This window comes from Malaya genurostris, chromosome 1 (assembly GCF_030247185.1).
Source record: "Malaya genurostris strain Urasoe2022 chromosome 1, Malgen_1.1, whole genome shotgun sequence".
NCBI lineage: Eukaryota > Metazoa > Arthropoda > Insecta > Diptera > Culicidae > Malaya > Malaya genurostris.
In genome coordinates this window covers 102142298-102169544 of record NC_080570.1, presented here as the reverse complement: position 1 = coordinate 102169544, position 27247 = coordinate 102142298, and the positions used below count along the sequence as shown (strand labels likewise).

The 27247-nt window shown below is 38.5% G+C and overlaps 2 protein-coding genes across 5 annotated transcripts; one reads left to right on the top strand and one right to left on the bottom strand.

The window, feature by feature from the left end:
• Positions 1 to 707: 707 nt before the first annotated feature.
• On the bottom strand, positions 708 to 14379 carry LOC131425274 (vesicle-associated membrane protein 7). 2 transcript variants are annotated; one of them, XM_058587029.1, is made up of 4 exons: positions 14129 to 14379; positions 13355 to 13578; positions 1330 to 1626; positions 708 to 1267 (listed from the first exon to the last, which is right to left on the bottom strand). In XM_058587029.1, exons 2-4 carry the CDS (start codon positions 13556 to 13558, stop codon positions 1046 to 1048), a joined length of 723 nt encoding a protein of 240 aa, XP_058443012.1. In that variant the 5' UTR covers positions 13559 to 13578; positions 14129 to 14379; the 3' UTR covers positions 708 to 1045. The 2 variants fall into 2 exon arrangements, with proteins under 2 accessions (XP_058443012.1, XP_058443013.1); XM_058587030.1 differs by lacking the exon at positions 14129 to 14379 and adding an exon at positions 13639 to 13852.
• Positions 14380 to 18781: 4402 nt separating this feature from the next.
• LOC131425273 (mitochondrial amidoxime reducing component 2-like) lies at positions 18782 to 25825 on the top strand. Of its 3 annotated transcripts, XM_058587027.1 has the most exons (6): positions 18782 to 18965; positions 19156 to 19168; positions 19365 to 19494; positions 19557 to 20240; positions 25339 to 25413; positions 25531 to 25825. In XM_058587027.1, the coding sequence occupies exons 2-6, from the start codon at positions 19159 to 19161 to the stop codon at positions 25637 to 25639; spliced, it is 1008 nt and encodes a 335-aa protein (XP_058443010.1). In that variant the 5' UTR covers positions 18782 to 18965; positions 19156 to 19158; the 3' UTR covers positions 25640 to 25825. The 3 variants fall into 3 exon arrangements, with proteins under 3 accessions (XP_058443010.1, XP_058443011.1, XP_058443009.1); XM_058587028.1 differs by lacking the exon at positions 18782 to 18965 and having other exon boundaries at positions 18974 to 19168; positions 25381 to 25413; XM_058587026.1 differs by lacking the exon at positions 18782 to 18965 and having other exon boundaries at positions 18978 to 19168.
• The last annotated feature ends 1422 nt before the right edge of the window (positions 25826 to 27247 follow it).

The following is a 27247-nucleotide window of genomic DNA, read 5'->3' as shown; positions in this document are numbered from 1 at the left end:
AGTCTAAAATGTAGATGTTATCCGTAAATCGAAAGGACAAAATATGATTTAATGGAGAAGGACTCCCTGAACTAAAAATTGCTCTCAGGAAAATTTCAGTTGCTTTACTAGTTTAGATGCTGAATAAAAAATTGTAAAAAATGTCGAATGAAAGAAAACTGCAGAGCGCTGAATCTATAATTTTATCTATAAATAGAGAACATCGCACCAATTTAAAATTACTACGATTTTTGTAGAAATTCTGAAAGAAGGTGAAACTCTAAATGCACTAAACAACTAATTATAACATCAAACAGACTGGACCATATGTTAACATGAATGTACCATAATAAAATAACATTACGCCTTCAGTCAGTTTTATCTTCTAGCATCGTACACGCAATGGTTCTTTTTGTGTTGCCCGTGAAACATCTGTATCATTATGGTAGTACCAATAGTAAACCATGAATGATAGAGATAGTAAGTACGCTAATTTGTGCTACGGTTTGAATATGCAGCACATGACGACAGCACAGGTGAGTGGAAACGGTCGTGTCTCAAGTGGACACTCTACACTTTTGTTTTCTCTTTGGTTCCGTTTAAACCGACTACATTCTTCCCAGTGGCACTACAACTGACGACTACGTGATTTCTCTCGCCACAGATGTTTTAAACGTTAGCCTTGTCAGTGTTTTTCGTGTTGTTCTGTTTGAAAAAAATACATATAGTTTTTCAGATAACGTTTTGTTTATTCTTACGCATATTCTAATATATAGATTAAATGATAGTGGAAACAAATTCGAATATTAGCACTCATGTCTGAATACAATTTTCATTCATGAAGAGCGCAAAATCCTAATGGTCTCAATTTTTTACCCTTTCTCAATGCTCAAACGTTGAAGAGTCTATAAAAAGTTTACATTTTACGGATTTATTTGATTCTGTTGCATGCAAGTATCACATTAGTCCTGCACAAAAAGGAGTATCCTCGATCCCGTTCGGAAGTAAGCAGTAAATCGGTCAACCATTGTCTAGTGTCGTCTTCGAGACTAGAAGAAACAGCAGTCTACAGCAGCCCGTCAGTCAGCGATGGCGGAGTAGTTGGAGATACCGGTGCCTTGGTATTGCCACTGCGCACACAGTTTTGCCAAAGTAATCCACCGCATGCCATGCTAACGACAATGTAGATAACGAATAGCAAAATGGCCGCGATCAGACAGTACATCCGAACACTACGCCAGAACATCGCTCGTGCCAGATTGCGGGATGTTTGTCGGAATGCCACAGACTTCAATGGAAGAGAAGAAGATAGATTATCTCGCGAAGCATGTGTACGTTAAAATCGCTTACATTATTTCTCAAGTTCTCGGTCTGATTTACAAGCAGCTCTAGCCGTTCGCCCCGGTTTGTAATGTTTTCGATATTTTTCACCATAATATCTTTCAGTTCTCCGATCTGTCCGTGTACCTGGCTGATGGCATCGATGTCACGTGATTCGCTGTAGTGCTTCATCTCGAAGGCTAAGGTGCGGGAGAACTCGGTGTTCATGGCATAGGCAATGGCGGTCGCCACCGTTAGACCGTAGGTTTGGATGAACTTCTTCTTTATTTCTGCCAGGAACATGAAAGCGCGGGACCTTTCGAAGCCCTGTATGTGGGAAATAAACATAATCTAACAATTATACCTTTGAAATGTTATAAATAAGATATGCAGTATACAGATTTTGTGGTGTGTATATTTGTAAAATCATTTATTGAAAAATTACTTGAAGTGTTTGATATTTCACTATAATTTCAGTTGTTGAAACACAGTCATAACATTGAATGTATATTGAAGACATAGAAGCCTAAATATTTTGCGTGGCTAGTCAATTTTAATTTTAAATTGTTTAATTAGTTAACGTGCTTTAATAAAATAAGGAGTGTATCGAAAATATGCTATCCACATACATTTGTGTTGTACGCATGTATTTGTGATGGTTTTTTATGCTCAGATCACAGCATGCTGTGCGTTTGGCTGTCAGCTTTCGTTTGTTTACTTGTTTATGCGGTTGAAATTCTGCGTTTTCAAAATTTCGCGTTTTATTTATTTATTTAACTAATATACATAATCAACAGACAAAATATGGTCCTAATGATTATTTCTAAGTATATTGAGGAAACTAGTTTTAATTCGACTGCGCGGGACATGGCAATCGAATCCCGTCGAAACAGCATTGAAAGAACGTTGCCATCCAATGATGGCGACATTGATTCCATAATTAGTGCGACGTAAAGGCATTCTGAGGAGGTTGTTGTTGCGAAGAGCTCGTGCGCGAACATTTATGTTTATTTGACAAAGAAGTGCTGAACAATCGAAATTGTTCAACAAAACGTCGGCGATTAGCAATGCACGGGACAGATCACGTCGCACCTTCAGTGTATCGAGTCCGATAAGCACTCCGCGGCTTTCATAACTCGGCAACTGATGAGGATTATTCCATGGCAACTGGCGAAGAGCGAAACGAACAAATCTGCGCTGTATTGATTCGATTCTGATATTTCCATTAAGGTAAAGCGAGTTCCATACCGCCGAACAATATTCGAGCGTTGAACGTACAAGCGAGCAGTAGAGAGACTTCAAACAGTAGATATCTGTGAAGTGCTTAGCAGTTCTCATTACAAATCCCAGGCAACGTGAAGCTTTTGCAACAATGTACGAGATATGTTACTTGTAGTTCAGTTGTTCGTCACGAAAAACCCCAAGATCCTTGGCACATGTGACTCTATCTATCGTAGATCCTCGGAGACAATAGTCGAAACGTATAGGTGTTCTTTTCCGTGTGAACGTGATGATCGAGCATTTACTGATATTTAATGTCATTCGATTAATCTTGCACCACTCCGAGAAAATTTCTAGTTGGCTCTGGAGGGAAATGGCATCCTTAGTTGTCTTAATAATTTTGAATAACTTAAGGTCGTCGGCAAATGATAATCGTGGGACACTCAGTAAAAAGTTCACGTCATTGAAGTACAGGAGGAAAATCAGTGGTCCGAGATGACTGCCTTGTGGAATGCCAGAAAAAGCAAAAAAATCATTAGATACATTATCACCGATCTTAACCGCCAACCGTCGATTGCAGAGGTACGATTCAGTCCACTGAAGAATACAGGAACCGAAACCCAGTCGGTCCAGGTTGGCGATAGTAATAGCGTGATTTATTTTGTCAAAAGCAGCGGAGAGGTCCGTATATAAAACATCTGTTTGAAAATCGTTTGACATCTGTTATAAACGTCGTAAAGCTTAATAGATTAGTAGCAGTTGAGCGTTTCGGCATGAATCCGTGCTGAGTTTCTACGATATATTGCTTACAGTGATTGAAAATGGGTTCCAGAACAACCAGTTCGAACAACTTAGGAATTGCACTAAGTAAGGTAATGCCGCGATAGTTGTCAATATTCTTCCTGTCTCCTTTTTTGTGCACTGGGAACATATAAGAAGATTTCCAAACAACAGGAAATACTCCAGTCGTGAGTGACTGTTGAAACAGTTGACATAAGGGTGTTGCAATACCACTGGAACATTTCTTCAAGACGACAGCGGGGATGCCATCGGGTCCAGGAGAATATGAAGACTTCATTTTAACGATAGCCTTTTGGACAGAGCTAATATCAACATTGATGAAATTCAACGATTGACTCAAAACAGGAACGTTCCGTGCTGCCTGGGAGATTTGATCCGTTGTTAAAATATCTCTAGAAAAAACCCCAGAGAATTTTTGCATAAACATGTTGCAGATTTCTTGCAAGCTAGAAGTCGGTTGATCGTTGTAGTACATAGACGAAGGAAGATAGATTTTAATTTCCTCTGCACACTTCGCAAATAGTTGGCATAACATCGTTTGGCTGTTTTCAAAAGGAAGTGAAAGTTAGTGTTCTGGGCACATGGCTAAGTGAGATTACTATGCGGAAATTGGCGGAGCGGTTTGGAATTTATCATGGCAGTGTTAAAACCATCATTAATAAGTTTGGATAACACTATTCTTTGGATGAGTTACCAGGAAGAGACAGAAAACACGGTTCATCCAACCCGAAACTGGACCAGAAAGTGGTGTCTCTAATCATGAGGAACAAATCAATGTCAATACGTGATTTGACCAAAAAAGCAGGAACGAGTGTCGAAATGATCCAGCGTATCATGAGGCGAAATCTCCTGAAGACCTACAAGAAACAGAAAATCTTGAAACGATGTATAGAACAGAACAAGCGAGCAGCAACAAGGGCCCGGAAATTGTATTCGCGTCTTTTGCAGTGTCCGGATGCATGCTTTTTGATGGACGATGAGACCCTTCCAGGACTCAAAAACTCTTCCAGGTTCAAAATACTTTACTGTCGTCGTTGGGAAGGATGTAAGCGATGCGAACAGGTCGATTCAAGTGGAGAAATTCGGTCGAAAGGTACTGGTATGGCAAGCAATATGTTCCTGTGGTTTGAAGTCAATCATTTTTTACACTACCGGGACTATAAATGCCGAAATCTATCGAGCTGAGTGTCTCCAGAAGATATTGCTGCCTCTATATAAGAAGCATAGTACACCTCCACTGTTTTGGCCGGATTTAGCGTCGTCTCACTATGCCAATTGGCTTGTGGAAAAGGGTATAAATTTCGTTGAAAAAAATATCAATCCACCAAATTGCCCTCAGCTTCGATCCATCGAACGTTACTGGGCAATCGTGAAGAGGGTCTTCAAGAATACTGGTAAGGTAGCTAAGAACATGCAGGAGTTCAAAAAAAATGTGGGCTCAAGCGTCCAAAACATGCGATGCAACACTTGTCCGGAGCTTGATGAAGAGCGTTTGATCAAAAGTTCGAAAATTCGTGTAAGAATAACTTAAATTTCCTCCGGTTTTTTATTATGCTCAAGTTTAACCTCGATGAATGAAGGATTGTGGTGCTGCTTACGAGCCACCCTGTTGCCATCCTTCCGAGAGAGAGAAAAACGATAGACTCCGAAAGAAAAACAACGAGCCAGTTAGTACAAGTTCGCAATCACGCGTTTCAGAATTACAGAAAATAAAACTACTTCTTTTAGAACTAAAATGTCGCGAATCTATTTGAAATTACGATCACTGTCCCCACAGGATCAATTTTTAGTTTGAATAAAATATTGTTTTTTATTATAAATTAAAAGAAAAACTTGTGAATAGCTTATTTTCGATACACTCCTTAATCTGAAATGTGCAAAATTTACTAAATCACTTCAATATGAATGAAATAATCATTTGGACAACCTTCCCCGAGGGTACTGGAACCGGTCTCAAGACTCCCGAAAAGACATTTTTGAAAAGATATGAAAATATGTTCGGGAATAAAAAATTAAATATAAGAATAAGCCAAATGTAAAGCTGTATTTAGACCACCGAACCACCAAAAATTGTTTACCGTTGAATCCTGAGTATGCACTTGAATTGTGACAAGAATGCGACATGTCAAAAACATCTACAAAAAGTATCTATTGAGCTCCATTTGCATATTCATATTCAAAATCAAAACAAATGACAGTCTTTCTTCAGACATAAGCACAAGGTGTCAAGGAAGAGACATAAACCCTAGCCATCCTCATTGCGAATCCTAGGGTACGAGAAGCTTTAGCTAAAATGTAACTGATATGCTGCTTGAATGTCAGTTGTTCATCGAGAAGAACACCGAGATCATTAACGCTAGTCGATCTGCCTAGAAGGGAATCTTCCAGAAAGTGTTCGAATCGGAGTGGATCTTTTCTTCTCGTAAACGTAATAGTAGAGTACTTGTCGGGAATTACTGTCATACGGTTCACTTTACACCACTCAACGAAGCTTAACAATTACATTTGGAAAAAGACTCCGTCTTCTGAGTTGCGGATGTTGCAGTAGATTTTGACGTAATCAGCAAACGATAGAAGAGGACCATCCAGAGAAAGGTTTACAGCGTTTTTATTCAGGCCTATTAGCCGATTTTTGAAATAAAGAATTGGGGGACGGGTATAGCGTGATGGGATAGTCGATGCCTTTCACGCAGCCCGCCTGGGTTCGATTCCCAACCCCCGCACATAGGGTCAGAAAGTTTTTCTGGTCCGAAGAGGTGAATGACCTAAGATGTTGAAGCCTCTATAATTGAAACAAAAAAAATAGAGAATTTTTTTAAGTGGATCTCGTTGTCACTCTTTTTCTAGGAGGAGAAGAGTTTCCATTCCCCTCCTGCGAGGGTTGAGGGGCACTTTGTTCGTGGCTCGTCGATCCATTGCCTCATCGGTTGTATTGTTGTTGGTGTCCGTCTTCGTTTCGTTTTCCTCGTTGTTCGTAGTCTTGAGCTCGTTGCTAGTTGCTTTAGATGCGCCTTGTTGTACATTGGTTGGTTTGATGGTGAAACATGAGTACTGCGCTCACTAGTTTTCGTTGTTGATCGGTTGAGCTTGTCTTTGGTTGAAGATGTCTTTTTCGCAGTTTCAGTGCAAGGTTTACCGTAGTGTGCAGGTTGTTCACAAAACTGACATGTAACCAGCTGATTTTCATAGGTAATCAACGTTTTACACGGACGTGTCCCACCTTGACCACAAATGATGTAAGATAAAATTGCCTTACGTAGTTGCATACGCACAACTCGCACACCATTCCGGATGCCGGGGAAGAAATTCCGCCATACTTCCCTTTCGATGGAATGGATTTCACCGTACTGCGACATATTCTCCCGAACGAACTTATCGGTGGCCTGCGGGGGAAGGTCATTCACGCGTACTTCTATGGCATTGTCCACCATGTTCACAGGGATTTTGTATTTAATGTTGTCACACTCAACGCTGTGCATCTCGTTGTTAACCGAAGCTAATGCAAGTGCATCGCTTTCACGTTTAAACATAATGTACACACAGTTAGACGCCTTGTTGAATTGAATCTCACTTACATTATTAGCGTCTAGATGTTTTCGTTTTTAAGGTAAGATTTCAATTTCATTTGCTGCTGGTCTAACTTTGCAACGCTTGAAATCTATACAAACTGAATTCGCTCTTGTAGGCCAAGTTTCAGGCTTTGTTAAATCGTATTTGACCATTCCGTACACTCTATTGTTCACTTGCGTATTGTCTTTGTTTCTGTTGTTTCGACCGTAAACGATTTTCGACTGTGTCGGGTGAGATGCGAGCACGAACTGAAATTATATAGTTGAAGTAAAGATATTAAAGGTCCGAAACGATTTCCTTGTGGAATTTCGGATGGTGCTAAGAATTCTTCGGAGACGTAATCATCAATTTTAACAGCTAAACGGCGATTCCTGATATACGATTGTAGTTAACGAAGAATGTTCGAGCCGAATGCAGAGAAAAGATCCGAATATAATTTTATAAGTAGTGTTAACGAAAATTTCAAGTTTTTATATCCGCATTCCATTTTCTTATGATCAAATCTAAATGTATTTCTGCTAATACTCTCGGTTCTGTGAATGTTACCAAATAAGCGGCGTAAGCACAGAAAAACCTGTTTTAATCCACCTAGTGGTGTAATGATGCCTTTCTCATGTACATATAATATTGTGGTATTCTATTCAAAAATTTTCTCTTCGATTTTTGAAAGAAACCAAGTGATTGTTTATGCATAACATACAGAATAAAACAGTGCTTTGATTGCGTAAGCCATCCTTACGAGAACGACACTTCCGGCACCGGAACCCGAGAACCGGTATAATCGAAGTCGGTTCGTACGGCCACCCACTAACATGACACACAAACTCTTCTAGTACGCACCCTATAACTCAGGATTCGGAAGTCCGATCCGGACGAAATTCAGGAATTTTGTAAAGGATCGGAAGACCTTTCATTTGAATCTAAGTTTGTGGAAATTGGTCACACCATCACTGAGAAAAGTGAGTGATATCCATTTTGGTATATATGACCACTATTTCCGGTACTTCCGGAACCAGATACCGGGAACCAGGATAGCCGGAATCGGTTTGTTTAGTTGCCTACTGATAATGACTATCGATTTGTGTAGTTTTGAGACCAGTTTAGAAATTTTTTTACGTTTTTTGTTTCGCAGGTTTAAGTGACGGTGTACAATATTGAACACACTTTACCCTATAATTGCGGAACCGGAAGTCGGATCCGGATGAAATTCAGGAATTCCATATGGGACCAGAAGACCTTTCATTTGAATCTAAGTTTGTGGAAATTGGTCACACCATCGCTGAGAAAAGTGAGTGAGATCCATTTTGGTATATATGACCACTATTTCCGGTACTTCCGGAACCAGATGCCGGGAACCAGGATAGCCGGAATCGGTTTGTTTAATTGCCTACTGATAATGACTATCGATTTGTGTAGTTTTGAGACCAGTTTAGAAAAATTTTTACGTTTTTTGTTTCGCCGGTTTAAGTGACGGTGTACAATATTGAACACACTTTACCCTATAATTCCGGAACCGGAAGTCGGATCCGGATGAAATTCAGGAATTCCGTATGGGACCGGAAGACCTTTCATTTGAATCTAAGTTTGTGGAATTTGGTCACACCATCGCTGAGAAAAGTGAGTGAGATCCATTTTGGTATATATGACCACTATTTCCGGTACTTCCGGAACCGGATACCGGGAACCAGGATAGCCGGAATCGATTTGTTTAATTGCCTACTGATAATGACTATCGATTTGTGTAGTTTTGAGAACAGTTTAGAAAAATTTTTACGTTTTTTGTTTCGCCGGTTTAAGTGACGGTGTACAATATTGAACACACTTTACCCTATAATTCCGGAACCGGAAGTCGGATCCGGATGAAATTCATCAGGAATTCCATATGGGACCGGAAGACCTTTCATTTGAATCTAAGTTTGTGGAATTTGGTCACACCATCGCTGAGAAAAGTGAGTGAGATCCATTTTGGTATATATGACCACTATTTCCGGTACTTCCGGAACCGGATACCGGGAACCGGGATAGCCGGAATCGATTTGTTTAATTGCCTACTGATAATGACTATCGATTTGTGTAGTTTTGAGAACAGTTTAGAAAAATTTTTACGTTTTTTGTTTCGCCGGTTTAAGTGACGGTGTACAATATTGAACACACTTTACCCTATAACTCCGGAACCAAAAATCTGATCAGGATGAAATTCAGGAATTCCGTATGGAACCGAAAGACCTTTAATTTGAATCTAAGTTTGTGGAAATCGGTCAAACCATCGCTGAGAAAAGTGAGTGAGATCCATTTTGGTATATATGACCACTATTTCCGGTACTTCCGGAACCAGATGCCGGGAACCAGGATAGCCGGAATCGGTTTGTTTAGTTGCCTACTGATAATGACTATCGATTTGTGTAGTTTTGAGAACAGTTTAGAAAAATTTTTACGTTTTTTGTTTCGCCGGTTTAAGTGACGGTGTACAATATTGAACACACTTTACCCTATAACTCCGGAACCAAAAATCTGATCAGGATGAAATTCAGGAATTCCGTATGGAACCGAAAGACCTTTCATTTGAATCTAAGTTTGTGGAATTTGGTCACACCATCGCTGAGAAAAGTGAGTGAGATCCATTTTGGTATATATGACCACTATTTCCGGTACTTCCGGAACCAGATACCGGGAACCAGGATAGCCGGAATCGGTTTGTTTAGTTGCCTACTGATAATGACTATCGATTTGTGTAGTTTTGAGACCAGTTTAGAAAAATTTTTACGTTTTTTGTTTCGCCGGTTTAAGTGACGGTGTACAATATTGAACACACTTTACCCTATAATTCCGGAACCGGAAGTCGGATCCGGATGAAATTCAGGAATTCCGTATGGGACCGGAAGACCTTTCATTTGAATCTAAGTTTGTGGAAATTGGTCACACCATCGCTGAGAAAAGTGAGTGAGATCCATTTTGGTATATATGACCACTATTTCCGGTACTTCCGGAACCAGATACCGGGAACCAGGATAGCCGGAATCGGTTTGTTTAATTGCCTACTGATAATGACTATCGATTTGTGTAGTTTTGAGACCAGTTTAGAAAAATTTTTACGTTTTTTGTTTCGCCGGTTTAAGTGACGGTGTACAATATTGAACACACTTTACCCTATAATTCCGGAACCGGAAGTCGGATCCGGATGAAATTCAGGAATTCCGTATGGGACCGGAAGACCTTTCATTTGAATCTAAGTTTGTGGAATTTGGTCACACCATCGCTGAGAAAAGTGAGTGAGATCCATTTTGGTATATATGACCACTATTTCCGGTACTTCCGGAACCGGATACCGGGAACCAGGATAGCCGGAATCGATTTGTTTAATTGCCTACTGATAATGACTATCGATTTGTGTAGTTTTGAGAACAGTTTAGAAAAATTTTTACGTTTTTTGTTTCGCCGGTTTAAGTGACGGTGTACAATATTGAACACACTTTACCCTATAATTCCGGAACCGGAAGTCGGATCCGGATGAAATTCAGGAATTCCGTATGGGACCGGAAGACCTTTCATTTGAATCTAAGTTTGTGGAATTTGGTCACACCATCGCTGAGAAAAGTGAGTGAGATCCATTTTGGTATATATGACCACTATTTCCGGTACTTCCGGAACCGGATACCGGGAACCGGGATAGCCGGAATCGATTTGTTTAATTGCCTACTAATAATGACTATCGATTTGTGTAGTTTTGAGAACAGTTTAGAAAAATTTTTACGTTTTTTGTTTCGCCGGTTTAAGTGACGGTGTACAATATTGAACACACTTTACCCTATAACTCCGGAACCAAAAATCTGATCAGGATGAAATTCAGGAATTCCGTATGGAACCGAAAGACCTTTAATTTGAATCTAAGTTTGTGGAAATCGGTCAAACCATCGCTGAGAAAAGTGAGTGAGATCCATTTTGGTATATATGACCACTATTTCCGGTACTTCCGGAACCGGATACCGGGAACCGGGATAGCCGGAATCGATTTGTTTAATTGCCTACTGATAATGACTATCGATTTGTGTAGTTTTGAGAACAGTTTAGAAAAATTTTTACGTTTTTTGTTTCGCCGGTTTAAGTGACGGTGTACAATATTGAACACACTTTACCCTATAATTCCGGAACCGGAAGTCGGATCCGGATGAAATTCAGGAATTCCGTATGGGACCGGAAGACCTTTCATTTGAATCTAAGTTTGTGGAATTTGGTCACACCATCGCTGAGAAAAGTGAGTGAGATCCATTTTGGTATATATGACCACTATTTCCGGTACTTCCGGAACCGGATACCGGGAACCGGGATAGCCGGAATCGATTTGTTTAATTGCCTACTGATAATGACTATCGATTTGTGTAGTTTTGAGACCAGTTTAGAAATTTTTTTTACGTTTTTTGTTTCGCCGGTTTAAGTGACGATGTACAATATTGAACACACTTTACCCTATAACTCCGGAACCGGAAGTCTGATCCGGATGAAATTCAGGACTTTCGTATGGGACCGGAAGACCTTTCATTTGAATCTAATTTTGTGGAAATCGGTTCAGCCATCTCCGAGAAAACCTAGTGAGATTATTTGACACATACACACACACACACACACACACACACACACACACACACACACACACACACACACACACACACACACACACACACACACACACACACACACACACACACACACACACACACACACACACACACACACACACACACACACACACACACATACATACACACAGACATTGCTCAGCTCGATGAACTGAGTCGAATGGTATATGACACTTATATGACAATTTTCACTAGTCGGTTTTTCAAGTGATTGCATAACCTTTCTATATGAGAAAGGCAAAATGCGTTTCCCGAATCATTCTGAATAGATTAGAACTAATATACATAAGTTTGTGTTAGAAATGAAAAACAAACATAGACTCACTATTGGAACGGAAAAAGAAAGGCATTATCACACCGCTAGATGGATTAAGAAAAGATCTTCATATATATTGCTTGGAAGGGATGAAAACCAAGCAATTCTTTTAATTCTTTGTTAAATTCATTAATATTTTGGTCGCTTGATATACCTTTCAGGGAAACCTCAAAGATCTACTGAGTTTTACGGCATACGAATAACATAGTTAAAAAACTCAGCAGACAAATACTGTAGAAGATGTGTGTGATTTTCCAATCCATCCACCAAGACCCGACATTATCATCTTCGTTAGATTTGATATGGCAACAATCCCAATCTAAACGATTGCCGTAAGTGTTGTTGGATTGAAAATGATGGGAAGTGAGTCCTTCCATTCACACAAAATCTTCAAGAAATGACATGATTTCGAGAAGGCTAGTCTAAATTAACTTAGGGATACACTTAGACTACTCGATTTTTCCTGGTTCAACACCGCCTGAAATCTGAGAAGGAGATGCCAACAATTGGTCGAGTTGATGCGGCATCCGAATATAGTTCAAAGTTGCTCTTTCAAACTCATTTGATGAGGTGACGTCACAAGCAGTGGCGTTTCTAAGGGGGGGAAGGGGGAGTTCGCCGGAGCGCAACAATTTTAGGGGGCAGCAAAGTAATCATTGGGACCTTTTTTTTTGTTTTGCTCGCCCAAGTTCCGCTCAGCTTTCTGGATATGAAGTTTAGTTTTGTTTTTTTTGCTCACTAAACCAAAACCAACGATGGGGGCGCAAAACTCTTATTTTGCCCCGGGCGCCAAATTTCCTCGGTACGCCACTGACAACAAAAAGGAAATTTCATTTCGATGCTTACAGTGTTGATAACTCGTTGCTATATAAAGCATAAGTAACATTGAAGAACACGGAAGAGATTACTTTGGATACTGCATAGATGGAACAATGTTGAGAAAAAAATAAGACCACTGAGGTTGACTAACACATTTCTTATCTTTTTTATATTCTTTTAGCTTGCCACAAATCTATCAAATAGAAGAAGTTTTTTTAAATCGAATATGATACAGTAGTAAAAAAGTTCAATGGCTTGATTGTATGCGTTGAGATGTTCAATAAATTACGGTAATAACTGAAATTTTTTTCTCGTGATCCGTTAAACGTCTTCGTAAGAAACGGTAACAGATTGCGAAATGCACATAAATCTTTCAAATACAGTTGGCATTTTTGGGTACTGCACTTTAGTAGTCCCATGGAACCACAATCGTTTAAACGCAGTATGGTCTGAGAATATTCAACTTCTTTGCATTGCAAAAGGAGTAAATAGGCTATCCCTATTTGACTGAAGATGAACAAACTAATCTTATAAAGAGCAAACAACCTAAGAAAAGGTAGAAAAATGATCGACTATTTTTCCTATTAATATCAAACTTCTACGACAAAAATTCTTTCAACTAACGTATTCATCACGTGAATCATAACTTCAATTACCAGAAAAAAAACTGAAACATTTCCCATCTCGTACTTACATCATCCGTAATGCACATGTAGATGATCCTATTTTCGCAAATGTAGTGAATCAGATAGTTTCCATGCGAATAAGTCAGTTTGTGATCGTCCAGCTTGATCTTGGGTATGATCTGCTCCGTCACCTCGGCAAAGTTTCCAACACACTCGGCATACTTGGCCAGCACCGTCGGTCCTCGTGTGACCACGCTATATAGGATCGGCATCCTGAATCGGAAGTCGTTAGCTAAAACAAACAAACAAATTATAAACAAACTGATATGGTAATACGATTAACACAGCATACTCTCTCGAAAGAACACTATTAAACAGAAATTATCATCAATTATCTAGTGGCGATTGAAGAACAAAATTCTTTTAAGAATTCGGAAACAATTTAATAATATTGTTTACCGGTGTTGGCCATTCAAATGCGATCACAAGTGCCTACAGCCAAAGCCATACAAGTTCATAAGTTGAGTTATGTAGGCTAGGGTTTCCAGAATAGATGTTCTAAAACAGACCAGTATGACTCATACAGTTGGCAACCCTAAGACTGGCTCAGCTCAATCATGCAAAAATAAATATCATATTTCATGTTGTTATCAGTATAGCAAATTGCCTCGACTGAAACTACCACGAAACTAGTTCTAGTACCGACATAGAATGCATCAGAAAATGTCGTACAATGCATTCATTTATCCAAGGGTGAATCAAACGCAATAATAAATGTAATCGTCCTCTGTTTGGAACTCTCAATTCTTCAATGAAGCCACCGTTTCGTCGATTTTACTTACACAGAACGGTAAGGAAAACAACAGTTCTATTCAGCAAAGATACAACAAATACAGAATCCTCACAGCATTTGGTTCATTCCTTGCAAAACAAACTTTAAATGGAACACTGCAAAAGTTGTAACATACACAACACTCTTAGGGGTATACGTGAAGATTACAAATAATTAAAATGCATTGAGAACACCACAACACTATCCGAGATGTATGTTGTTTTTAATCGAAATGCAGCTTTTTGTGTATTCTGCTCATAAAAATCACTCTGTCACTGATAGTAAGGGATGCCAAGATATATTATCAAATGTTTTCTTTTTAGAAATGAACAAAAATGGAAATAAAATTTGAGCGTAAGTTCCTGCATTTTGAAATCAGCCAATTTAAAACAGTTTTAGAAATTACGGATATAAAAATATCTGCAAAAACCATGCAAATCTGCTGAGTTTACTGGTGACAAAATATCTTTTTAAAAAGAAATTTATATTTTTTTTTAATAAATCTGAAAACTTGGCTTCTCTGCACACTGTATACATCAGTGATGTCAGGTCGAGTCGAATTCAGATGATAGATTCAGATAACTAGACAAAGTCATTTCTATCGTGTAGCGAAACCATTTTTTCTCAACGAATGAACAAAGAGTTCTGTTCTGTATTCTCTCCAAAAGAAGTCGAAACTAGCGAATTCTATAAGAGAGTATAATTAAAAACATATCAAACAGGTAGTAAAGCAAAATATATTTTTGATCCGAATTATATTGAACAATCCAATCAGCGTGATCACCACGAGATAGCGTTATGGTGATTGTTTTGACATATCCCATGTATTAGAAAAATTTTTGACGAATTTTTCCATTTACTTGAGTTTGAACGAATGCAGATGGCAAAACTACAAATATGGGTGAAAAAATGATTATGCACGTGTAGTCATCAAACATATGATTTAAAATTGTCCTATACACTTGAAAATCTCGGATGAAATTTGAAATTTTCAGTTCACATACAGATTTGATTTAGATGATAAAACATGAGAAAATGGATGAATAAAACAACTTTTGATCATAATTTACCAATTAATCTCAAAATCCAACCATAAAAACAAAGAATATCCCACATATGAAAACAGTACCAAACGCCACTTCTTTGATATTTCATCTTACGATTTCTTTTTAAATATCAATCAAACATTCCGCGGAAAGTTACTGAAAAATTAATGATCGATTTTGTTACCAAATTTTCACACCTTTTTGTATTTGATTCATAAGAAAAAAATAAAACCCGTCATTTTTTTCGAATCTTTAAGCAAAATCTGAAAATTATCACCATTGCTTAGTTCAAAGCTCGCCGCTTGAGCAGCGCCGAGTTCGCAGAAGAGTTGACTGGATTCTTCAATATACACATATGCGTGATAGTCGGTTCAGCTGGAAAGCAGGAACAAATTAACGCCCTTTTGAAAAGTTGGAAGTGTTGAATAACTGCTCTGACATTTTCTATTACCACCTTTTCATTCTATTACTACCTTCCAATCGTGAAGGCTTGCAGTGTTGCCACACTTGATCCCATTTCGGAAAGTACACACATTTTTTAAAAAACTTTTGCAACAGAACCTAAACAAACGTGGGAGAATCTATGTAGTAGCTATGTATATATTTTGAATTTTGTTATTTGCTTAACCATTAAACAATGTTTTAACTTTCAACGTATATTAGTAGATTACAGTCTTGACAAATTTACTTTAATACCAACTTATTCAGCTCCCAAATATTGCAAACAAATTATAGACGACGTACTTTTCTGCGAACAGTTAGGATTAGAACTCGTGCGTGCGGTTATGGAGAAAATTGTCAAATTTGTGAGCGAAAAAAGAACAAATGAACTGTATTCTCACATGTGAGTGATACATTTAACATAATTTCTAAATGCTATGCAGTGCGACAGTGTTACTAAGCTGAAAACTTAGTTCTCTCGAAACTGACTGGGTTTGGTTTTGCATAGCTTGTTCCACTAAGAGTTAGGAGAAAAATTATAAAGCACTTAAACCAACCCACACACAACCTGACAGAAATGAGCCTGTTTCATATGTGTTCCACTGAATTCAGGACGGCGCTAGTGTACCTGAACAATTCGGGTGCAATGAATCACGAAACAAAACGATTACAAAAAAACCAGTACTTCATTACGTTATTTACGGTCACTGTGTATGCATCCAGCAATATATTTAAAAGGAGCGTAATTTTCATATTGTGACTCATGCAAGAACTCCTGAATGAAATCAAAATATTGCAAATTTTTCTAACAGCGCTGCATTGCAACAAACTTATCAATAACACACGTCATAAATCTCCAAACATGCGTATTTTGTAATCTTTCTATATTTTAATTGACTCTGCCCAACGTCTTCTCTTTGGTCTAAAAAGATAATTATTGATAGTGATTGATAGAGTTAGAAATTAAGTGATTTTTGAAATGTGATATGTGACTAAAGAGTACCTAACGTATATAGTCGTATCAATGAAAACGCAAGGAATTAGTAGCATTTGTAGGAGTATTTGGTATCATTGGATGATCTTCTAACGACTCGGATAAAGATAAGAGATCCATAAATTTAATCTTGATTTGCAAATTAGTACTATTGTTCTTCAAGATTCAGTAGAATACCTTACTTCATGTTCATTGTTCATTGAAATGTGATGAACCACTTTTAAATCTTCTATTAATGAAAAGAGAAACATTATACTTATACTAAACCATAGTAACTAATCATCATAATTATTTTATAAATGTCAAGAAAGGCTAGCAAAATTTATTTTACTTATTTAAATACAAAAATTTAAACCGCAGGTTGTCGAAAAACAGATACGTTATTTCCAAATGTTATTCTATTTACGACGCCATTGTGGAACCAGAGAACCAACACTTTTACTTATATTCTCGATGTATGGGAGCTGTCAAGTTGTCCACGGGTTGACTTAAACGCTCTCTTCATTTTTTAGGCATACACGAGTTTTCTAAACTAAAGGTTTCATCACTAGCACTATCAAAAGATCAATATGAAAAATGTACCTCTAACAACTTATGAATTCTATACTATATGTACTATATATGAGAAATTATGTTTTTCATAGAAATTTCGCACAATGTTCCAGAAAATTTCGTATAAATTTCGTAAGGCTTTTTATTGGAATTGTAATTTTTTGTAACTTCATACGGCAGTCTTATGATTTGCATACGATATTCTTGTGGCTAAAAACAATACTGTACAAGTTTGGCAGTTGTCTGCAAAACATGAAAAAAATAAAAAAAGCAACAAGCAGCTTTTCAATTGAAGATTTTGCGTCGACTAAATAAGCATATTACCCTTATGAAACGTCTAATAGACGGTTGCTATTCAGTAAATAATTTTTAGCAGTGTATCTATTTATAACAAAGCCATATCTTCGATATATTAGTTATTTCATAACAGTCACATTTCTACAAACTTCCACCAGAATCATTAAAATTATGTTTCTCAGCCGTATTCCAAAGAAATATCGACATTCTTGAAGAAAATATATTAATACATTTGAAAATATCTCAATGTTTTCTTGAGGGAAGCATATTATAATACTTTATTCTAAATAACAAACGAAAAAATGGCGATCTGTCAAAAATAATAGAGCTTGCGGCACCTGATATCCAAATACAAACGCAAGTAGATTAGTTTGCTTTCATAATGGAAAACAGAGTTGTGTTTTTATCTCGAAATATCTGACAATTCTCTTTTATCAATTGTTTAGCCTTCAATATAGAAAGCTCTATTAAAGGGAAAGCTCCAAACTCACCAAGAGTTATTGATAATGAATGGTGGAATTATCTTTACTATGTAGCTACTTGCCTAAAGAATTCAAGAAAAATGTAAAAAAAAATCACCGAACTAATTGGGTAATTAAACAATATGTTTTTTTTACTGTTACAGCAGATGAATAAGCCGTAATTTTCAAACGAAAAGTAATTATTATTATTATTATTAATTAAGTTTTACATTGATTGCAATTGATGGTTTAGTTAGAATTAATGGTGTGTTTTGGAGCAGCTATTTGTAGGTAAACTTGGGTTGTGAACAACTATTTTTCGTGTTAACCAAAGACTATGTACCGAGAAAGAGATTTCTTTATGCGCACACGTAACTCAGTACTCCGTTCTGCGTTCGAAGAATAGAATCTCCTTTACAACAGAAATTTTTAAGTAACATTGTCATGGTCGACACTATGCATTTTATTATTACCATCGGTGAACTTAACTGACGCTTACTTTAAAAAATATGATGCACAACTTGAGATGTTCTTAAACTTCCGATTTGCATACAAATAAATGAAAACTGAAGTTAAGTGCTTTTAAGATTCTCGAAAATAACAAGCGTTAAAGCTATATAGTTTAAAAAACACGGATAGCCAAATTTCAAAGAAAATAACTCACTTGGCTTAGTAAATTGTACAAATGAGACGAAATAAAAATTATGGAAGTGGACAATAAAATTGAAAAACGCACATATACTATTGACAAAAATATTTATCGAATCAAAAGCATTCATGAATGTAAGATGTTTTTCACCGCCGGAATTCGTTATAATTTTTGTGTGGAGAAAATTTTTTGAGTGTACCATCAGTATTTGTGTCATTTACTTCCGTTGAATCAATAAAACATAAACAAATTAAACGCCGCAAGTGTGTCTAGTTTCCATCAGTATAAATTAAATAAACTTGTTAAACAGTGATAAGTAATTATAAAGTGTTCTTATCTTCTTTTCTTTTCATTATAATTCCCACTTGGAATCATTTTCGAAACTGAACAATACTCACCTCTGACAGGTATGAAATCAACAATAGCTACAGCGTATCTCGATTAGTGCACTGATATGAAGGTATCTTATTCATGGTATTCCTTCATTTATCACCTTATCTAAGCCATATCAACAAATTGTTGCTTGGTTAGAACGTAGTCTAATTGTTTTATGTTTCATTCGGTGTATCTCACTTCGATCGTCGTGAAAATCACTAGGATATGTTGTCGAGTAAGTTAATTGAGAACGTTTGTTTAATTCACTAGTAACATCATGAAATTTAGCCAAAATTAGTCATTCCATTTCTTCCTTTTATCATTCAAATCATCTCGCATAATGGAATTGGTCGTAACGTATAAAATTATCTGACATCTCATCAAAACTACCAAAGATTCAGTTTTTACGAGAGTTTCTCTTTTGAAAATAGAACTATTCGAAGAATCCTCCGGCTCTAGGAAAGCCATTTTTATCGCAGTAGGAATAGGTGCCACCACCCTGCTCGGATATGCTGCCTACCGCTGCGTGAAGAAACATTTGGACAGTCTACCTCCGAAGCAGTAAGTATCGTTTTGTCAAGCAAGAGAGATATTATATTAATTGTGCTAATTGTTTCATTCAGATGGCGTAGAGTTGGTGAGGTCACTGATCTCAACATCTACCCGATAAAGTCATGTGGTTCGATTCGTGTGAAACAGATCGACTGTTCACTTATTGGGCCACGGATACAGTTGCTTCGAGATCGCATTTTTATGGTAATCCAAAGCGATGGATCATTCATCACCGGTAGAACTTATCCAACTCTGGTGTTGGTACAACCACGCTTCGACGAAAAGTATGAAACGATGACGCTTTCAGCACCAGGCATGCTTGACATAAGCATCGACGTACAGCGTTTGTTTGCATTAGAACCGGTCAAGGCTTCCGTCTGGGGACAGACAGTTCCAGCTGTGGATTGTGGAGAAGAGGTCGCTCGATGGCTTTCTCGTTTTCTATTGAGTGAAGATTTTGGATTACGTTTAGTGTTCTATCCGTACGAGTACTCTAGCCGAGAGGTGCGAGAAAAGAATAAAATCTTCGTCAACCTAACCAAAACGGATTCAGGTGCTCTGCATGACTCCACTAGCTTCATGCTTCTGACCGAAGCCTCTATCGCGGATGTGAATTCCAGACTAGAGAAACCGGTAACGGCTGTGCAGTACCGACCAAACATTGTTGTAAAAGGCCCAGCCGCATACGAGGAGGATAACTGGAAGTGGATTAAGATTGGTGAAACTATCTACCGGAATATCAAACCATGCACAAGGTTAGTATGGATCCCATGTTTAATACTTCGATACCAACATATGATTTGGGTATATAGTATGATAGGTCTTTTTGAAAAATTACAAAAAAGATTGCTTATTACTCGAGTTTTAAGCATTAAGTTCAAGAATATTGTACATAATTTCATACATTGCGTTTCATTCTGCGAGATTATTTTGTACACGAAACATATAGAACCGAGCAATGAGCAATGTATTTCGTAACATGCTTGTGAATATATGGTTGGATGATGCTTACGATAAAACCACAGACAACAGATATACTGGCTCGAATAATTGTTTTTCAAAATCCTGTGTAAATTTCAAATTTGCTATATGTTGGAAACACTATTTCCACCTACTCGACTATTCCCCGCGATCTTTTAAAACGTTCCACTACGTTCCGGAATGATTACAAAATCCTCCTGCCTGTTATAGAAATATTCCAACTACAAACATTTTTAACATCTATCTCACAATTTTCCTAAATGTTGAAGACAACTTTATTTTCATGTCGCATAAATCACACGAGAGTTCGAATAAAACAAAAATAAACTTGTCATTTTTACCAACAGCAAAACAAAATTCTAGCGTGAAGTGAATGTTCCCCCCAAAATTGTGGCTCTATGAAAGCGACACTCAAATCGTGGTGGCACCTCGTGTCGATCGTGATGATATCTGCAAGTGTTCGCCACGCCAAATGAGCAAATTTTACACACAGCTCTCATATAAGTCTGTATATCTGTTTTTTTGTGATAAAACTGACCAATATTTAAAGAATATATTTTATATTTTCGAGAGCGTATTAGTATCATCACGTTTTATAAGCATCATTGAACATCTGGAAATTAACATTTTTTTGTTCTTCACACAAAGGTTTAAAATTTGTATATTTTTGTACTTTAGCACACACCGCAAACAGTATAGCCTCATTTAACATACTATAATATACTGGCTCGCATATAAACTGTTTATGAAATTTTGAAAGAGCAGCCTGACGAACATTTGCTAATGTCACCGCAATCAACGTTGTGTTCAGACCATGCTAAATTTTTTATTTTGCAAAAGTTCCTTTCAAGAAATTGAAGTTGTTCGGATCACTATGAGTAAACCAATTTTTTGAAGCAGTTTTCTTGTGGCGCAGCTCAAACTGTAAATTGTGTATTTATTAGTAACGATAGTCTTCTATCTAGCACGTGATCCTTAATTCGTAAACCGTACTGTTATTTATCAAACCCTAGTTTTTAGGATTTAATTTTAGTTATAAAATTCATTTCATTCTTTATAACTTACTTCTTGAAACTTACCTTACCTTACCTAACAGCTATAAACCTGGGGTGTCCTTTGCTGTATCAAGAATACGTCTCCACATAACTCGGTCCATGGCTGCTCGTCGCCAGCCACTCAAGGCACGGATGCTTCTGAGATCACCCTCCACTTGATCGATCCACCTTGCTCGCTGCGCTCCTCTTCTTCTTGTACTAGTCGGATTAGATTCAAGAACCATTTTCACTGGGCTGTCGTCCGACATCCTTATGACAAGCCCAGCCCATCGTACACGTCCGATTTTAGCTGTCCGTACGATAGGTGGTTCTTCTAGCAGCTGTTGTAATTCGTGATTCATACACCGTCTCCACGTTCCGTCTTCCATCTGCACTCCGCCATAGATGATCCTCAGTACCTTTCTTTCGAAAACACTGAGGGCGCGTTGGTCCTCTGCCAGCATAGTCCAGGTCTCGTGGCCATAGAGAACAACCGGTCTAATAAGCGTTTTGTAGATGGTCAATTTCGTGCGGTGGCGTACTTTTATCGATCGAAGGGTTTTTCCGAGTCCAAAGTACGCTCGATTCCCTGCCAAAATACGTCTCTATATTTCTCTGCTGGTGTCATTTTCGGCGGTCATCAGTGAGCCCAATTACAAAAACTCGTTAACCACCTCGATATCGTCACCGTCTATCAATATTCGTGGTGGGAGGCGTAGTGGTTCTTCTCTAGAGCCTCTTCCTCTCATGTATTTTGTTTTCGACGCAATTATGGCCAGTCCGATACGCCTAGCTTCAGCTTTCAGTCCGATGTAGGTTTCCGTCATCTTCTCAAGGTTACGTGTTACAATATCAATATAGTCAGCGAAGCCAAAAAGTTGTACGGACTTTCGGAAGATCGTGCCACTCGTGCCGGTCCTCGCTCTTCGAATCACACCTTCCAAGGCAATATTGAACAAGATACAAGAGAGTCCATCACCTTGCCGTAGCCCTCTCCGAGATTCGAAGGGACTCGAGAGCGTCCCAGATACTCGGACGTAGCGCATCACTCTATACATCGTTGCTTTGATCAATCGCGTCAGTTTGTCCGGGAAACCGTATTCGTGCATTATCTGCCATAGCTGTTCTCGATCGATTGTGTCGTATGCCGCTTCGAAGTCAATGAATAGGTGATGCGTGGGTACGTTGTATTCACGACACTTCTGGAGTACTTGTCTTATCGCGAATATGTGATCCGTAGTGGCGCGGTCTCCAGTAAATCCCGCTTGGTACGGCCCTACGAATTCCTTAGCTATTGGTGATAGACGACGGCAAAGGATTTGGGAGAGTACCTTGTAGGCGGCGTTGAGCAATGTGATTGCGCGGTAATTGCAACAATCTAGCTTATCGCCCTTTTTGTAGACGGGACATACCACTCCATCCATCCATTCTTGCGGTAGAATCTCCTCCTCCCAAATCTTAGAAATCATCCAGTGCAGCGCTCTAGCCAGTGCCTCTCCTCCATGTTTGACCAGCTCGCCTGGTAACTGGTCATTACCCGCGACTTTGTTGTTCCTCAGCTTGCCGATCTCCTCACTTATCTCCGTCAGATCAGGTGCTGGGAATCTGTCGTCGGCTGAGCGTGCACCCAGATTGATTCCTGTGTCGTTCTCTGTATCCTGTGATTCGCCATTCAGATGCTCGTCATAGTACTGCTTCCACCTGTCGATTACCTCACGTTCGTTCGTGAGAAGGTTACCACTGGTATCTCTGCATATTTCGGCCTGTGGCGTTAAGCCTCTACGTGAGCGGTTCAACTTCTCATAGAATTTCCGTGTATCATTTGCGCGGTACAGCAGTTCCATCGCTTCGCGATCTTGGTCTTCCTGGTGGCGCTTTTTCCTCCGGAAAACCGTGTTCTGTCTGTTCCGTGCCTGTCTGTATCGTTCCTCGTTTGCTCTAGTGCGGTGTTGCAGCATCCTGGCCCTTGCTGCATTCTTCTCTTCGACCAACTGCTGACATTCGCCATCAAACCAGTCACTTCCTCGATTCGATAACCTCGTACCTAGAACGGTTACAGCAGTGCTACTCACGGCGGACCTTATGTTGCTCCAGCCGTCTTCAAGAGTCTCCGCGCCAAGCTGCTCTTCCGTTGGTAGCACTAGCTCCAGTTGTTGCGCGTATTCCTCTGCAGTACGAACGCTACGTAGCTGCTCGAGATTGAATCCCGGCGTTCCTGTGCGACGAGTGTTGTGCACCGTCGATAGTTTTGAGCACATACAAACTGCAACAAGGTAGTGGTCAGAATCAATGTTGGCACTGCGGCAGGTGCGGACATTGATGACGTCGGAGAAGAATCGCCCGTCGATGAGAACGTCTCCAGCCCGATCACAGGCCTGTACATTGCCTCCCGGCCTATCTGAGAATTCATGTCGCCGAAGACAAGTTTACATCCCGCCGTGGACAGCTGTCGTAGGTTCGTTCCAGCTGCGCGTAAAATGCTTCCTTCTCGTCATCGGGTCTCGTCTCATGTGGACAGAGCACGTTGATGATGCTGTAATTGAAGAAACGGCCCTTGGTCTTCAATACGCACAATCTATCACTTTTTGGATGCCACCCAATCACGCGCTGGCGCATCTTACAAAACACTACAAATCCCGTTCGTAGAACGTTGGCTGTGCCACAGCTCTGGTAGAAGGTAGCCGCTCGATGCTCACTTTTCCACAACTTCTGTCCCGTCCAACAAAGCACCTACGACATCGAAGCCGCGGATTAGAAGCTCATCATGCAGCATTCGGTTCTTGAAACTCGAAATAATTCAAAGAATAAATGTAGGAACTCGTAGTTATATTTTTTTGAACACTTCTCCGCAATCAAATTATCAAATAAAACCTTTATGTGTATATATAATGAAGATGCTTAATTAAATTAATAAAGTTATAATATTACAATTACCAAATTACTTCAAAGGGCACAGTTATTAGTGTTTGAAACTAACTGGATTAAAACTTTGTATCAAAATGAGTCTATGAAACTTTTCGCACCTCGCTGAGCTAAACTTTTTATTTTAACACTTTCCATCTACGAAATGTCATTCTGACGTTCAATCAATATCGCTTTCCTACATGCCAATTTCTACTGTCCAGTGGTGCCAACAGAAGTATCGCCCTGTTTGTTGGCATGGAACACGGAGGGCGAAACTTACGTAAACAAAAGGAATGGGAGTTTCGCCCTTTTATAGTTCTCTGTATTACTTAGATTGAGACTTTTGTAGAATCCGAATTTTCAGGCAAAATTGCAGGATTTTGAAGCATTTATTCGTAGGAAAGAGAACTCCATTTGTGAAGTGGAAAATCGATGGTTCAAGATAAGAACCGCTGAAAATTTTGTTTTTATGAGTATCTGACTGCTTTTACAATCAGTCTTCATTCTACAATTTGGAGTCGTATTATTTGGCTCTGAATTGTAGATTTAAGACTCACTGTAGAAAATAGACACCCATAATTGGTTGAACATTTATCATTAAGGTAATAATTGTGCGTTTCTCGCGATTTTATTCAAAAGATGAGCGCTGCTGAAATTCCATCCAAAAAATTTTATTTGTGCAATACTGATGATACTCATACGTACATATTACAGTTTTTCTGTATTTTACATTCATTATTTACAAATATTCCAACGATGTTGTCTTTTGAAAAGATACATTTTAATATAGCAAAAGACTTTTATGTATGACTTTCACATGTGATAACCATTTAATTTCTTTCCTCTGGCAATCTTGGATTTAATAATATTTGGTAATATAAACGCAAGGATTCTAACATTATAAACTTGTAACTCTATATTTTTATAATTATAGGTGCATTTTCATCAACGTGGATCCGGAAACCGGTATACCCAGTACAAACTCAGAACCACTGAAAACACTCAAAAAGTAAGTACTGGAACGGATATAATCAAAGAAAAGTATGACAATATGACAAATGACAAAATAACATAATATTAATTCAAACATCGTCTTCTAAAATCTCATTTCGTTGAATCATTGCAGATATCGCCGAAGGTCGTATCTTGGTGATAATCCTGTTCTTGGCATGCAAATGGGCGTAAAAAAGCAAGGAATTGTACGCGTTGGAGAGCCCGTTTTTGTTGGATGCTAGTGTTTTTTTTCACTGTGAAGTTTTCTAGGTCAGCTTTCCACACTGTAAATAACTAAAAACTCTGGTTAAGTGATTTTTCGAATTGTTCAATTCGACGGCAAAAGCAATTACAAAAATTGTGATTATTTTCGAAAAATGTAGCAATCATAATCATTAAATGAATTTGTAATATTTAAAAATCCATTACATGTTTCCCTTATACGAAGAACTAACGAGCTGACAACCCCAGCATTACTTAATTCAATGTGTGCATAACAACAAGCTCCGGATTTGATTAGATAAAACTACCATGTAGTTGAAAATGAAACAAATCAGTCGTTTCTGCTTAGAATGGCAATTCAAGAAAAGTAGAAACTTTGAATGAAACCTTTTCCATTTTTCTGGAAACTGCTAGTAAAAATAATTTGGTTTCATTTTATTTACACTACCCCACACTTCATCAGCAACTAACACATTTTTATATGGATTTCCTCTCGCAGATTTCGCTTCAGAATAAAGATTTACAAACCTTTTATTAAAAATTCCAGCGAAATAGAAACGTTTGCTCGAAGAAGCCAAAGGCAATATATGCTTTTTCAAAAAGCTTATTTATTTTTGTGATAATTTCAAGGGGAAAAAGTTTATTTTTACCCCCAAATTTATGCTAGGCGCACACAATGTTGCTCGAATATCAAAAATGCAACGAATGCCAATGATCATCGTTCGCTTCCCTTCGCCTTTGTTCGATAATCGTTCTGGTATTCGGACTTGTCCGTATATTCGGGTGCGAACGAAGCCGACGCTGCTTCGTTGCTCGCACGAAGATCTATTCCCTGCAGTTGTTATTCGCATTGAACATACCCCGAATGATTTAACGCGAATATGGAACGAATATTCATACAGCGATCATCGCCAAAACCTAAATCGCGATGATCGTTCGCGCTGTCATTGAAACAAGCAAATAAAGACGTTTCCCCCTGCATTATTACCATAGTCTTATGTGTATTCGAACCAATTCGAAGAGTAAAGTAAATGAACGAATGACAAACGAATGTATAAAACGAACATGCACAATGTATACTAGGAGCGAAGAATATATTAGTATGTTCGGGTTCTCTACGATTATTGCTTATTCATTTTCACCTTTCTCTCTTTCGTGCAGTGAATAGTTCAACGTTGTTCGCCCGTCTCGTAAGTAATAGAAGCATATTCGCGGCGAAGATCGATGAATGAATTAGTTACACGAAGAATATTTGCAACATTGGGCGCACAAAACCATTTTGCATGTTTACGTTTCGTCCTCGACTCTTCAGTGCATCAGCAGATTATGTTGAACTGCTGACGCAAAATACAGATGCACTGAAGCAGTCTCATACAAAGTCGATCGAAAACGGGAGTGGAAATTTTTACATTCGATCGAAATACAGAAATGGAAATGCGAGCAATGAACCAGTTGATCAAGACCTTCTCCCCAGGACAGACCCTGTCAGTTTGAAGTGAAATCAATTTCAAGTTCAGCAACGCCATCGCACGGCATCACATTCAACATATCATGTCAATTGTATGTGTGCGCAGTGCTGCTATTCTGGAGCGCACGAATTTGGCATTTCTCTCCCCTACTTCTGTGTA

What these genes read in the sequence shown, in the direction of transcription:
- LOC131425274 (XM_058587029.1), bottom strand. Translation starts at nt 13,558, where the DNA reads ATGCCGATCCTATATAGCGTGGTCACACGAGGACCGACGGTGCTGGCC. An exon ending in ACATGTGCATTACGGATGAT is followed by an intron (nt 1,627 to 13,354) that starts GTAAGTACGAGA and finishes TCCCACATACAG; the next exon opens with GGCTTCGAAAGGTCCCGCGC. An exon ending in CCGAGAACTTGAGAAATAAT is followed by an intron (nt 1,268 to 1,329) that starts GTAAGCGATTTT and finishes CTTCCATTGAAG; the next exon opens with TCTGTGGCATTCCGACAAAC.
- LOC131425273 (XM_058587027.1), top strand. An exon ending in GACAGTCTACCTCCGAAGCA is followed by an intron (nt 19,495 to 19,556) that starts GTAAGTATCGTT and finishes TGTTTCATTCAG; the next exon opens with ATGGCGTAGAGTTGGTGAGG. An exon ending in AATATCAAACCATGCACAAG is followed by an intron (nt 20,241 to 25,338) that starts GTTAGTATGGAT and finishes TTATAATTATAG; the next exon opens with GTGCATTTTCATCAACGTGG.